Genomic DNA, 14,204 nt, shown 5'->3' with positions numbered 1-14,204 from the left:
CGTTGCCTGCCTGGGGTCGGGGCCTCCGGGCGGGCCCTGACAGTGGAGGGGGGAGACTTCGCGTTCGCTCCTTCCCTCCCTCCCTCCCCCGGCGGGCGGGCCGCGTGCACTGTGCGCTGGCGCTGGCCCAGCAGCAGTAGGGCAGAGGGGAAGGGAAGTTCCCTAAAGCACCGTTCCCTGCGCTCCCTTCCGCCCTGGGGGCCGCGCGCTCAGATGGGAGTGAGCGCGGTTCCTGTGCGCGAGGCTGCGTGACAGTCACGGTGTCACTCCCCAGGGCTTCGCTGGCCGTGGGAGAGTTCACGGTTGGACTCACTGACAGACAGCCGTCAGTGCTCCCGGTGGGCCCGGCGCCGAGCCGTGGGCCCTCCTGTCCTCACAGATGAGGGAGTATCACAGAGACACTCACCTCCAAGTTCCACAACTGGCCAGCGGCCATGCAGGGCCCCTCGCCTAGGCAAGTCCGGTTCTGGGAACTTCAAGTGGTGGCTTTGGGCTGCAGGCTGGGTTTCTCAGGGGTGTCCAGACTTTCTGGCATGTCTGGGCCACACTGGAGGAAGAGCTGGGCCACACAGTAAATGCACTGCAACACGTAATCACAAAAATTCTCGGAATGTCTTAAGCAAATGTACAGTTCTGTGTTGGGCCGCATTCATAGCCGTCCCAACCCGCAAGTGCCTCAGCCAGACCCAGCCCATGACCAGGCCCTGAGGACACCCAGGGAATGTACTTCCTCATTTAACAGCTAAGGAGCAGGTACATTTATACAGCCCTAAAGTTACACCCGGCCCCTTGAAGTCAACCGTGAGGCTGATGCGCGGCCCCCGGTGAACAAGAGTTTGATGGCCCTGGCCTGGGGAGAGGCGGGCAGGGGCCCAGCTGTGAACAGGAAGGAGCAGAGAGCTTCAAGAAAGGCTATTCCCTGTGATGAGCTGGGGTCGGGGGCACAGGTGAGGACAGGCCAAGGAAGGGAAAATCCGAGTGACCACACAGCAACCCCTCCCCTGACACTACTGGGGGGATGTGAGTGAGCCAGCCACCAGTTCACAGCCCGCCGTCTCCGAATCCCCACTCCACCCCCGGGACCCTGGTCCAGGAAGACTGCCCCAGGCACTGAGACCTCCCCTGTCACTACTGGGCTCTGGAGGCACACGGCACACAGATCTCTATAAACAGTATTTTAATATTTGTATAAATAGACCACAGTATTACCAAAAAAACTGCAAGAACAGCATGGAAAAGAGCTTTTCAAACCCGAGCATCACACAGCCTCCCTCGGCTACACGTGACATTGGCCTCCCCGTCTCTCCCCGGGGCCGGGGTCACGTGCTCTGGGGAATGCTTGAAGAGAAGGGATAACCCGTGGGGCACCTGGGAGGGTAAGGGGTGAGCACGGCAGACTGTGGCTCCCGGCCCTGCCGCTGACCTCCTGACCTATTACAAAAATAGCGCCGGTGTGCGGTGGCTGGAGCTGCGGCCGCTCGGGGGGGAGGGTGGCAGGAGGTGCCGGGCCCCAGGCGGGCCGGGGCTGCTGTGCAGGCTGGTGGAGTGGCGGCGGGCAGCGCGGCGCTGCCCTATCTCTGCACGTGCCGGACGAAGGCCTGCACCAGCTGGATCAGAGGCTCTTGACCCTCGGGGCCGGCCTTGGGGAGGGAGGTGGACTTGCCCTGAGGCGAGAGGAGGATGCCGGCGGCGGGGGAGCTGGGGGCTCCCCTGCGGAAGTAGCGCGAGAGGCTGGAGAGCAGCGTGCTCTAGGAGAGGACAAGCAGCCCAATGAGGCCCGGCACCGCGCCCCGGGCTGCCTCTTCTCCCCCGGCCCCGCTCCCTCCAGCCAGGGCCTCTGTCCCTTCATACCAACTCTGAGCTGAGCTCCTGCTTCATCCGCTGTTTATCCCGAGGGTGCACGGCCGGGTCCCTAAGGTAGCGCATCGCCTGGGAGATGAGCAGGTAGAAGCAGTTCTCCATGGTAAACATCAGGAGGGACCTGGGGCAGGGCAGGGTTGGCGCTGTTGCAGAGGGCTAGGCTCACGAGGTGCCAGGTGGCCGCCCCCACCCCAGACCGCACTCCAGGAGGGCTTTCTTACTTCAGTGTTTTGGTCCCTTCTGCCTGTGTGCTGAGCCCCACAGCCTGCGTAAGAGGCTCCTTTTTCTTATCCAGCTGGAGGAAGAGAAACAAGGGGTAAAAAAGAAACAACCCAGCTAACAATGACAGCTTCGACTCATCGAGAGCTTCCTACCTGGCAGGACCTGCACTAAGCAATTTGATCAGTCACCCCACTTAATCCCCACCGTAACTCTCAACAGAGGCAAGCTGTCGTACTCCTTTTATGATGAGGAACGAGCTCAGGAGGCTGGGTGAATGTGCCAAGGTCACGGTTAGGAAGTGGCAGGGTGGGAGGAAGATCTGAACGCAGGGGGCAGACAGCACCCGACTCACCTCTCCGAGCATGTTTAGGGCCACATTCACTGTGGCCAGAAGGGTCCCGAAGGAAGGGGCCACTTCCGAGTCAAAGGTGGGAGTGGTGAAGCTCAGGGCAAACAGGAAATTGTATTCGGCAAGGTCCAGGGACTGCAAGGCAAGACCGGAGCACTCAGGGCCCAGCTAGGGCCCCGGGCAGCTCTCAAGAAGCGAGCAGGGCACAGCCAAGTCTTTGGGCCACCGTGGGAGGCCGGTGGCGCAGCACGGGCGGCGCGGTTACCTGGTCCAGCAGGATCTGGCAGACGTCCGGGGTGAAGTGGCGCAGGGCCGCCAGGGTCCTGCTGAGGATCTTGAGGAGGCCATACTGGACCACGTGTAGGGCTCGCTGCTCCGAAGCCTCAGTGTCCGCAGTGGGCTGCTTGGAGGAGGAGGAGGAGGAGGGGGCAGCAGGGGCAGCTGTGGGTGGCCGCTGAACTCGGGGGGCAACAGCTGAGGGGACGCCATCCCCATTCTTGTTCTGGAGGAGAGAGACGTGGAGGTGGAGCACGGAGGAATGCCAGGGCGGAGCATTCCAGGCAGCCGCGAGGGGAAGGGGCTCGGGTACCTGCAGGTAGTGCTGCAGCATCTTCCGGCTGTGCAGGAGGGAGGTGCAGGCCTGGCACAGGTAACCCAAGTTGACCTGCAGCCAACATGGGAGGGTGAAGGGCTTCTCGCGGCGGCAGCCCCAGCCAACCAACGAGCGCAACCACACAGGCCCCCACAGCGCGCCACCGCGCCCCTGACTCACTGAGCCCCTGCGCACTCTGGGCCAACAGACGCCTGGGCGGCTTCCCAGGGACCTAACTAAAGGCTGATACAGTATCAGCCCTCAGTCATAAATAAGGTGGGGCTTATTTTGCCATTTTACAGAAAAAGAAAAAGGCTCCGAGTAAAGTGACTTGGCCAAGGTCACGCACCAGCAAAGACAGGTCTGTCTGACTCCAGAGCCTGAGTCCTTTCCCTGCCTTGCTCTCTGGCGAAGGCCCAGCCTCAGACCTGTTCCTAAAGGAGTGAACCGAGGTCTGATGATAAAGCCCAGGCTTTCAACCCGTGAGGCTGCCCGATGCCGGGGGGGGGGGGGGGGGGGGGGGGGGGGGACATGTAGCTCCAGGGAAAGCCGTGTGAACCCAAGCCCGTGCTCTCTGAGCACAGTCCACTGCAGGGGCCCCGGACGGCGCCCACTGCCCCCCCCCGACCATCTCCCTGGGACCCGCCAAGCACTCGGGCCCGAGCCCCACCTGCACGTCCCGCAGGAGCTGCGGCAGGTGGAAGTGCCACTCCTTCATGAAGCTGGAGAGCTGCAGGACGAAGCCCACAGTGTGGTCCGCCTCCTCCAGGCAGGCCAGGCTCTGCACCGTCCGCACCGCGCTGAGGCACTGGGAAGGGAGAGGGCAGGATGGGGTGGGTGTCCCCGCCCTCCCGTGGGGAGGACAGGTCCTGGGCCCGCAGACACTGAAGCAGCGGCACAATGGGCGGCCCGGCGGCCCAACCAAGGGGTTCTGCCTGCGCTGATCCCAGACCGTCTGCCTCACTCAGCGGAGCGGCGGCCCCTGCTCGGCCAGCCAGCCAGCAGTCCTCACGGTTCCTCAGAAACGGGGGCACTGACACCCCTCGACTACCAGGCCTTAAGCCCTGAGTGGCTCAGTCCCCCCGTAACCCTCCAGCCCCACCCTGGCAGCCCCTGACCTGTAAGGTCCGCTCCTGGTGAACACCCACGAAGTCCAAGGCCTCTGTCAGGAAGTTGTAGCGCAGGGTTTTGAGGAGCCGCTCCATCAGAGATATGGACAGGCGGTAGACCCCTGGCCACGAGGGGGCATCCAGGGACTTTCGAGAGGCGCTGGGTGTCTACGACACAAACGGCAGGACATGGCACCAAGAAACCCGGCTGACAGGCACAGCAGGGCCTCCGTGCAGCTCGGCAGCTAAGGCGGCCTGGCTGCTTCGAGGAGAAAGTCTCCTGGAATGGGCATGGTCGCCACCTGACCACCAGGGAGACCAGAGAGGGTCCAAGGCCAGCAGTGACAAAGAACACGAGGCAGAGGTAAAAGAATCCTGGGCTCTAGTCTCAGATCTGCCACGAACTAGCTGCGTGAGCTTCTCTTGCTGGAGGTCAGGGAGGAGTGGGGAAGACTCCATTCCATCAGTGTGGTACACAGACCACTAAAGAGAACAACTTCCGGGGCAAGTGAAGGGGGTACAGGAGCATCTTCCCACTGGAAATGTGGTCTGGGCAGTCCAGGCCGCCTGGCAGGCCGCTGGCACTCACCTGCACCGTCCCATTGGTGCTGAGCTGGTACACACTCAGGAGGGGCAAACAGATGCTCTGAGTGATGCCGGCTCCGGCCACTGCTGTGGCTCCCTAGGAAGGAGGGACATGGAATGAGATGCAACCGGTCCCTGCAGCTGCCCGCCCGCCCGCCCACCCACCCAGGGGCAAGGGGAGCTCCAGGCAGATGAGCGCTTCTGGGAGAATCACAGAACCTGCCCAGTGCAAGTGAGGAAGCTCCCTCCTGCGCTTGGACTTGCCTCCTACCTGCTGGGTGCGAGCCAGGGTGAGGAGCAGGTGAAACGCCGCCTCGGTGAAATGCAGGTTCTGCTTCATGCGCAGGCTCACCTCCAGGGTCGTGAACAGGGTCGGCAGGATGGGGAGCCTGCGGGTCACCTGCAGCCATGAGTCGCCATCCTCATCCACCTCACACAGCTCCTTGGCCAGGTGCAGGCCCAGGACACACACCTGCTGGGGCCCAGGGGCAAAGATGGGTAGAAGGAAGAAGGCAGGGCAGGGGAGGAAGAGGAGAAGGGAGAGCACGGACAGCCCCGCACCCAGCTGCCCGAGCCGTGGTCACACACATCTCTGAGGGAGCTGACCTGGAACACAACTGGGAATCTCTCCCAGCCCCGCTCTGCCCCCACACCCACCTCTCAGGGACTGGCGACCCCAGCCCCGGTAACAAGCCGGCCCCGCACAGACAGGGCTACGGGTGCCTTCCCTCCCGCATCACGCTCACTGCCGCCAAGCCCTGTCTGTGCTGCTTCCCGGCCCACATCCGCTCGCTGCACCCAACCCTGTATCGCATGGAGACCGAGTGACCTCCCCTCTCCGCACCAGCGCAGGCACCTCCGAAGTGGCCCTTCTTCATCTTGTCTGGACTCGAATCAACTCTTTTACCGGTGGCTTTGCAAACGTTTTTGACCATGGCCCTCAGTAATCACTACCTTTACATTGTGCCTGGTATTCACATATTTACACACTTTCATTGAATGGTACCGCCCCTTACATCCTGTAAAACACACTAATATTTTATTTTATATTTAATTCTACGTCATTTTTAAAATATGCTCATTTTTGCGGAATGAGCTCATTTCAAGAACCAGCAATAGGTCATGACCCAGAGTTTGAAAACCACTGTTTGCTACTACACCCAGAGCAGTCTTTGCAGAGCAAAGTCTGACACTGCTCACCCTTGCTTAAATTGCTTCCCATTTCACTTACGACCCAGATCAAACCCCGACACAGCCTCCAGTCGTCTAGCGCCCAGCTCCCCAGGCCTCACTCCGTCTTCGCTCTCAACGGCCTGCTGTAGGTCACCGCGGGCAGGGTGTGCTCCGAGTCTCCAGATTAGAAAAAACTCCACCTTGTACATTCTCCCTGCACTGCTCTCCTGCAGAGCTCACCACAAGGGAATGCCAACCCTTCCTCGCATCGCCTGGAACTTATTAGCTCTCTCGCCCAGCCTGCGAACTCCGTACGTGCAGTGACTGTCCTGGTCACTAATCACCCACGGGTCCTGGCACAGGGCAGGCGGGCAGCTCACGTTTGCTGGGAGCGTGTGGAAAGAACAGCTCCCCAGGCGCGCCCTCACCCCGTCGCGCTGGTCCTTGTGCCGGGGCCGCGAGCAGTCGTCGGTGTCCATGCTGTCCTTGTCCTCCGCGGCGCTGCCTGAGGCCAGACTGTGGCGGGTCTGGTCGAAGAGTGCGATCACCTCTTCTTGGAGGGTCTCACAGACGTTAAGCACCAGCTGGGAGTACTGGGGGATGTCACACACTGCGGAGCAGACAGGAGGGAAACACGGTCACATTCACTGTGTCACCTGTCACTGCACACCAAGGCTTCCAAAGACCAGCGTTCCAAGACTGGAAACTCAACCGCCGCAGGAGGAGCGTCTGGCCGTGCCACAGGAAGCCCGGCCCGGCCACCAGCAGGCACAGGAGACCATACCCCCACCCGCTGCGCCCCTCACCTTTCATCTCCTTCATCTGCAGCACAGTGATGAATGCAGAGAACACCTTGGCCTTGGTCTTCTCCATGAGCCGCTGGTCTGCCTGCAGCACTCCCTCCAGGATCTCTGTCAAGGGCGCAAGGATCTCATCCACAGGACCTAACTCTCTAGAAATAATGTGGGGTTGAGAGAGGGGAGAACACAGCTCACAGAAAGGCCACAGGTGCCCTCGTTCCAAATGAAGACGCCCTCTGGACAGCTGGCTCTTTCAGTCCCATTGCACAAGGGAAAGCTAGTGCGTTTCACACCCATTTTCTCCCCTTTAGGAAAGCAAAGGGTCAGCAGAGAGAATCCACCAGGCCCCACGGAGGCGGCCCTGGCTGCAGGCCGCCCCGCCGACAGCACGCACCTCTTCCACTGCCGCAGGAGGATGAGCAGCAGCGTGCACATCATGGAGCCGAGGCGGAGGCAGTTTACTGAGGCCGGGACCAGGAGCTGAGGGGAGACGGCAGACGAGCTAGTCGTGAGGCTTCCTGTGGGCTGGTCCAGCCCGAAGATTCCAACTCCACCCACAGGGCACCTTTTGGCCTCGCCTTTGTGTCCTAGCAGTGAGCGGACAGGGGTGGGACCCGGGGGGGGCCAGGGGCTGGCCCGGCAGCAGCAGACCTCTGCCTCCCGGGCCAGCTGAGCCCCGACCTGTCCACCTGCACGCTGCAGACTCGTGAGCTGCTATTTGACCTCGGAGACCTTCTCCCGAGGAGAAACGTAAAGTCTCCCAGACACACTTACTAGCGCTTTGGTTCCATCGAGCACATCAAGAAAGAGCTGACGACGCACCGCAGAGTCGGTCAGATGCACTATCTCTGCCTGCAGAGGAACAGAAACAACGGCAGTGGGAAAGCTTCCCAGACTTCAGAAGGCATAAATGCGGGGTCCTCTGTCAGGCAATCAGTCATGGATAAGTCATTGTCCCCTTGATGAAGTGGAGCTGGAGGGCACTACTGTTCCTTCGCCCTCAGATAAGGTCAGAATGGAGCCCAGGTTCACCTCTTCCCCCTGACAATGTCCTTCCTTTGCTCAGACCCTTGGGCTTCCCAGTGTCCTGGAAACACAAACTCCTCCACCCGGCTGGGAGGCCCCAGAGGATCCGCTCCAACCGACTATGGTATTAATCTGCTGGTGCTCACTCTACCCCAGCCTAAGGCCCCCTTCCTCTTCTCTGAACACACCAAGCACGTCCGGACCCTTGCACTTGCGGTTCCACCTGCCCAGACCACTCTTCCGCGGGCTCTGCACCTGCAAGACTCCGCATGTTCAGGCCTCAGTCTGGACCTCTCCTCACGGCGGGCCTCCCTGCCCACTCCCATCCTACTTCAGTGTCCACTGCCACGGCACCCTAGCTATCTCCTTCACAGTGCATCAGCACACTCTGAAACTGTGTTTCTTTGTGAGTCTGCTGACAATCTGTCTCCCTCTGAGCCCATCTCCATGAGTCTGCCAAGACCTCATCGGCTGGTTCACTGCTGTAGCCCTGGGGTTTGGCACATGGAAAGCATTCCATGAACACCATTCAATGAAGGAACGAGTGATCAATATGCGAGACTTAACTGGATGGCTTTCCTAGCAGGGGGAAAGAGAGTGGGGGGGGGGGCTTTTCAATAACAACGCAAGAATAGTTGTTGTTATTGAATAGTGTACTGCCTAGCTGGGGCCTAAAACGCAGTTGACACACACGTTACTTCTGGGGCAAAGTCCATTATCCCCTAGAGACGGCCGAGCCATCGGTGTGCCTGCGACCGCCGCGCTGAGGCAGAACCCCACGGCTACGGGCAGTCTGGCACAGGGGGACACGTCAGAGGGGATGTAGGGGTGTGCCTGGAACAGGCGATACCTATCAAGACGAAGTAATCAATGAAGTTAAGGAATTAACCTGGGTTCCCGGGAAGAACAGTTCTACACCAAGTCCTAATCACACAGGATGATAATGTCAAGTCACTAAAAAATGCCAAGAAAAACGGCAAGCTCTTCCCACATGTTAACTCTCTGTCTGAAGACCAGCTCTCAGTAGACGCACAGTGCAGACAGAACGCCCTCTAGAGGCCAGGAAATGCCGTTTCTAGGACCGGGGAAAACAAGCAGCTCTCTGCAGAGGGTCCTGTGGCGGTTACAGCTACCCGACTGGTCAACGAATCCTCGCCTCTAGGCCACGGGAAGCCCCAAGACCTATCCAAGGCTTTTATGTACGTCTGAAGGGATTTCAAATGACTTCTCTGCACTTCTCTTAAATGCCCCATATCGGCCCCCATCTTTTGACACAGAACCTGTTACACTTTAGCTCCCAGAGGAACACCCTGACTCATTCTTCATCCCAAAAGGCTGCAACTGCCCGGGACCCCGGCACATCGTCGCTAGGAAACCAGAGCGGAAACTCGCCCCGGGAGGTTCTTACGTGACTGGTGGCGATGATGAGAAGCATCCTCCAGGCGGAGACCAGCATCTGATACTCGACCAAGGAGGTGCAGCTGCTGCCCTCTGTGTCGGCCGTGTGAACCGCCAGAGACCTGACGTACCCTGACCAGTAGGCGAAGCGTCTCTCACTGGAAAACTTCTTGAGTGTATCTTTTAATGACTGGTCTAGTGAGCCCCTGGAGTGTCCAAAAAACACAGAATCTAATGTTAGGGTTCGAAAGCAGACCCTTGCTGAGACAGAGAACGCGACCTCACACAGGCTAAGGCAGACGGCTCCAGAGCCCTCCAGTGTGTGGGGTGCACACTTCTTTGCCACGCTCTCTTCCAACCATGTTTTCTGACAAGGTCCGACGTGGAAAGCGGGAATTCAAGGAATCCATCTTCCCGGAGGAGACCATGGCATACAAAGGGGGGCGGTAATTTTCCTGGGGATTGCTCTTAATAATTTCCTTGCTAATATTAATCATGGTCTTACTTTGTACCCTGATTCCCATAAGAACAGGCCATGAGAAGAAAAAGTCTTGAAGTGAGTCAACGATTAACTTTGAAGGAAATTCTGAAGGGACAACTAGTTCTCCCTACACTATTGAATCATGCTCAAATTGTTTTAAACAAGGTGTTTATAAACCTGAGTAAGAAATTATCCCCGATTGTTCCCATAAAAGAATTCATGAATCAGTTACAACAGGCTGAATTATTGGCGGACTTTCCCACGCCTGTTCCTTACCCACAGATACAAAGAGTCTTTCAAGAAAACAAGAAAAAAATTATATAGACCCCTACCCACAGCCCAGAGATACCCCTGGGTAGCATATTGGATTAATGGCAAATTACGGTATCCCCCAAAAGGAGCTAATAGTCTCCAGAGGGTTCCAGATCCCCCATTGCCTTATACAGGAGCATATAATGAGGATGGCATTAGAATGGTCAATAAGGATGGAGTCCAAGTGCCTTATAATAGTTTACATTTCATGGAAAGGCTAGCTCAAAGCAGACCTCTCTGGTGTTTATTAATTAAGGAACAAAAAAGGTTTACTATAGCTGGATTTCCTGTTTATCTCTCTTTACATGTTTGTTTTGGTGATCAAAAGGTGGTGGGATTGTTAGACACCTGTATTTCAGGTTTATTAATTTGCATAATTTCAATGAAGTTGTACAAAATAATTTCTTGACCAGAGAACAAAATCTCCTCTAATAAAATAGCCCCTGAATGTCTAAAAGTTGTTGGAGTAACAGCCCCACCTTTACCTTGAATAGGAATATATATCAAGTAGAATTAGACAGGCAAAGAAATAAGAAAAGCTAGTTAACTTTTACAAACTAAGCACGTGGAAACAGTTACCAGGGAGTCAGATGACAAATTCTGAGAACTTTAATAAATAATAAGACATTCAAACTCTGTACGTACAGCTACTTCTAATTGTCTGATGTATGGCTCTCCTGGTCAAAACAATCTCTGTTTAATATAATTAAATCTATGGAAACTTTCGTACTTTTCCTGGTTACCTTTGTATTAATTTTTTTCTGCTTCACCTAATCGCAAATGTCAATCACTGCCAAAAATGAAAGTATAAAAACCTGCTTGTACTTGCAATAAACGGAACAGAGCATCACCGTCCTTTGAGTCGTATTGTCGTCTGTCTCCCGTCACCGACGCCTTACCCACCTTTCAGGAAACCCTGGACCTAGCTGCGGCTGGACCGCAGCACTTCTCACTCACCATTATGGTTAGTTAGGCTGACGCCTTCTCCAGGGTGCCTCCCCCATGAAACCCTGAGCACACAGAGCCTGCTTCACAGTAACTCTTGCTGACGATCACAAATGCCATCAGTGCACTGGCCAGGGACACAGCTCAGTGGCCCTCCACAGATGGCTCCAAACCAGCTCTTTCTGCCCTGGCTCGTACAGCCACACACCCAGTGGTAGGCCACTGTGGTCCCCACTTCCAGACCTTTAGTTAAAATTTCGCCCTGACTGGTGTGGCTCAGTGGGTTGGGCACAAACCGAAAAGTCACCAGTTCAATTCCCGGTCAGGGCACATGCCTGGGTTGTAGATATGCGAGGGGCAACCAATGGATATTTTCCTTGCACTCCGATGCCTCTCTCGCTCTCCTTCTCCCTCCCTTCCCCTCTCTCTAAAAACAAAATCTTTAAAATCTCAAAAGGGGAAAGGACTCACTTGACTACATAGTATATCTCCAAGCATATTATCTTCATGATCAGGGCACAGGTCTCCAGGATGCTGGGCTGCGGAGGGAAAGGCAGAGCAGGCCCCAATCACGAGGGGAACCTCTTCCCAGGTGCACCCCCGCACAAGAACGCACGCCCTCTCGCGTGTGGGTGGGCACCTGGCTTGCGAGAGCACAAGTGTCAGGCCTACAGTGTCTCCAAGCGAGTGGAGATGACCACGGAGCCATCAGCACAGAGCAGGGCATGCCGCTGACCTTCCCCACGCAAGACCTCGGCGGGGGGGGGGGGGGGGGGGGGGGGGGGGGGGAAGCAAACTCTTCCCTGAGAAAGAAGTCTGCAGTGAAGGCAGCGCCCTGGCTGTTCACTTGGGGGAGGCATCACTCCCCCCGGCTCCGGCTCCCAGCCCAGCCTCGCCTCCCAGGGACTTTGGGTCACTGCCGGCCCGCCGCCACGGCTTACCTCGGAGGTCTCTGAGGGAGGGGAAAGCGTTCCAAACAGGGGACTGGTTAAATTCTCCCAGAACTTGGGTCTGAAAAGAAAACACATGTTGTAAATCACACTGCCTCTCACAGTCCTTTCTCCACCCCCTTCTGGTGGTCACCTCCCACTCCACCGCCCCAACCCGAACACGGTCTCAAAGGTCATGTGCTCCTCCAGAAAGGTGAAGGGTTCCACAGATTACGTGTGTTTTTGTGCTTCCTGTTAAGAAACACAGCTGCATCTCACGGAGGTGACCCGTAAACACCCCGGGGGCACCACGGCACATCTGAGACGGCCGCACACAGGAGAGCGAGGAGGGACGCAAGGCACGGGCTCCGCGCTCGGCCGTTTCGAAGCCCCTCCCACCGTGCAGCTAGCACGCAGACGGGAAGGTGCCGGCACTCTCACGTGAGCCTGCTGTTTCTCAAGAACAAGGGTTCTGGGGGTTGGCACAAGGCAGACACTCAAAGGGCGGGAAGTCTAAGGCCAGCACACCCCCACCTTAGAGTGAAGACGACGCCTGCCGGTGCAGCATTAAAGAGAGAATCGCTGAGAGAGACACTCCCACCCAGCGAGCGACCGGGGCGCCGGGCACTTTTTGCGCACGTGCACAGCGATGCGTCACAACAAACCACTAGGACGGGAGCTGTTGCCACCCCATCCGACAGACAAGAAGGTGAGCTCTGGTGGAGCCAGACCTACTTGGTCCTGAGCACCAGCATGGCACTGTCCCGCCGGTCCTGCCACAGGGCGTGCAGGAAGGCGATGGCCGCACGGTGCAGCAGGGGCGGGCACCAGTAGCGATCCTGCTGCTGGGAGTCGATGAGATCCAGCACCACGTGGAGACAGCTCCACTCCCCAAGGCTGAATTCCTGCAGGAGGGACAGGTGCGAGTTCAGGGCCACAGCCACCACCAGCCACTGCGCCCGCGGCGCCTGGCACCCGCCTCCCAGGGAGCAGTTCCCAGCTGCACCCCAGGGGCAGGCTCACCTTGGAGCCGTCACTGCCGTCCTTCACTTCAAGATTCAGAAACAGTTCGATGAGGCCCGGCTGCGTCTCCACTGCAACGGTGAGAAACTCCAGGATCATGACTTTGATGCGCATGTCCTCGATTCTGCTCTGCAACCGGGTCAGGAAGGCGTCGCGAATGGCAGCCGCGTCATTGCCCAAGCAGGCATACACTGACATCGGGGCCACCTGGTGAGACCGGGGCACACGGGCTCAGAGCTCCGTTTCTGGGAAAACAGGCTCCCACAGATGGACGCTGCAGAACTGTCAGAAAATGGCCAGGAAGGGAGACATCCGGACATATAGCTCCAGGCCAAAAGGGGCATCACCCCTAACTACAGCACAAGATGCCCAACGAGTCACAGGAGAAGCAGTAATTAAGTGAAAAGATGCACAGCCTCTCTCACGGTTACATAAATACAAAGAAAAAACGAGGCAATGCTGATTTGCCTGCTAGACTAGCAAAGAGTAAGGAACCAACGAAGCCGTGTGGCAAGGACACAAGACTTGGTGTCAGGAGTATGCACTGTTGCGCTCCTTTTTGGAGCATAATTTGGAAATGTCTATTAAAAATGTAAATGTTCACTGACATCTAATTTTTAGGAACTGTCAACAAAAGTTCACAGAGTTCCATGGATAATAATGCTTACTGCAGCACTGTCTGTAACAAAGAAAGATAGAAACTAGCCCAAATAAATACGGACGCGTCCACTCCACGGCATGCCGCGCCAGCACTAGGGAGAAGGGAGCAGCTCCAAACGCGCCCACACGGGAAGACTGCGAGGCCTGCTGCTAAGTGAAGGGAGATCGTCACGGAACGGTGTGTGGGGTGGAGCTCTACTCCCGAAAGGAGGAAAAGCTCACACCCACCCCCTCACTACGCAAGCACAGACAGAGACAAATCTGGGGCAGTGCGTACCAACCTGTCCATAGGCAATCTACAACGAGGGGTCAGAGGTACCTTAACTTTCTGTTACATTTATCTGTACCATTTACATAAATATGTTTAAATGAGTATGTAAGACTGTTGTAATCAGAAAGTACCCTCATAAAACACAATTTGTGAGTGTGTGTGTGTGGCTATGTCACTTTAAAAGTCAGACAGGTCTAGGCTGCTTCTCTTGGGAGAAGGCAAGAGTGGTCCCAAGCACGAGGTCAGTTTTCTGGGCTTCGGTTGGCTAAGCAGGACCCTACCGTGGCCAGACGTTTCAGCAGCTGGATGGCCAGACGAGGCAGAGCAGGGTCATGTTTGTGGTAAATGTATTTGGCAAGAACAGCAATGAGGTTGTTCCCATGGGCACCTGAAGAAGCACAGAAAACAGTTTAGACACCAAGTGTGCCTGATGCAAGCTCTGAAGAGAGGGTGCTGTTCAAAAAGGCTC

At 56.9% G+C, this 14,204-nt stretch overlaps 1 protein-coding gene across 1 annotated transcript in view; it reads right to left on the bottom strand.

The window, feature by feature from the left end:
- Window positions 1-1,319: 1,319 nt before the first annotated feature.
- The window catches only part of NUP188 (nucleoporin 188), a 55,122-nt gene continuing 42,237 nt past the window's right edge, over window positions 1,320-14,204 (bottom strand). Inside the window, exons 25-44 of the mRNA XM_028511292.2 lie at window positions 14,017-14,123; window positions 12,805-13,011; window positions 12,517-12,686; window positions 11,794-11,863; window positions 11,324-11,391; window positions 9,125-9,320; window positions 7,465-7,542; window positions 7,085-7,170; window positions 6,697-6,842; window positions 6,319-6,500; window positions 4,989-5,189; window positions 4,722-4,814; window positions 4,142-4,300; window positions 3,694-3,831; window positions 3,021-3,095; window positions 2,697-2,933; window positions 2,435-2,566; window positions 2,082-2,155; window positions 1,852-1,981; window positions 1,320-1,748 (exon numbers count right to left, since the gene is read on the bottom strand). Of these exons, the coding sequence (XP_028367093.1) occupies window positions 1,572-1,748; window positions 1,852-1,981; window positions 2,082-2,155; window positions 2,435-2,566; window positions 2,697-2,933; window positions 3,021-3,095; window positions 3,694-3,831; window positions 4,142-4,300; window positions 4,722-4,814; window positions 4,989-5,189; window positions 6,319-6,500; window positions 6,697-6,842; window positions 7,085-7,170; window positions 7,465-7,542; window positions 9,125-9,320; window positions 11,324-11,391; window positions 11,794-11,863; window positions 12,517-12,686; window positions 12,805-13,011; window positions 14,017-14,123 (2,726 nt within the window). The 3' untranslated portion in view covers window positions 1,320-1,571. The remainder of the gene's footprint in view (window positions 1,749-1,851; window positions 1,982-2,081; window positions 2,156-2,434; window positions 2,567-2,696; window positions 2,934-3,020; window positions 3,096-3,693; window positions 3,832-4,141; window positions 4,301-4,721; window positions 4,815-4,988; window positions 5,190-6,318; window positions 6,501-6,696; window positions 6,843-7,084; window positions 7,171-7,464; window positions 7,543-9,124; window positions 9,321-11,323; window positions 11,392-11,793; window positions 11,864-12,516; window positions 12,687-12,804; window positions 13,012-14,016; window positions 14,124-14,204) is intronic.

Source organism: Phyllostomus discolor, chromosome 3 (genome assembly GCF_004126475.2).
Source record: "Phyllostomus discolor isolate MPI-MPIP mPhyDis1 chromosome 3, mPhyDis1.pri.v3, whole genome shotgun sequence".
NCBI lineage: Eukaryota > Metazoa > Chordata > Mammalia > Chiroptera > Phyllostomidae > Phyllostomus > Phyllostomus discolor.
Note: the sequence above shows the minus strand (reverse complement) of the source record. Positions and strands in the feature narration are given on the sequence as shown.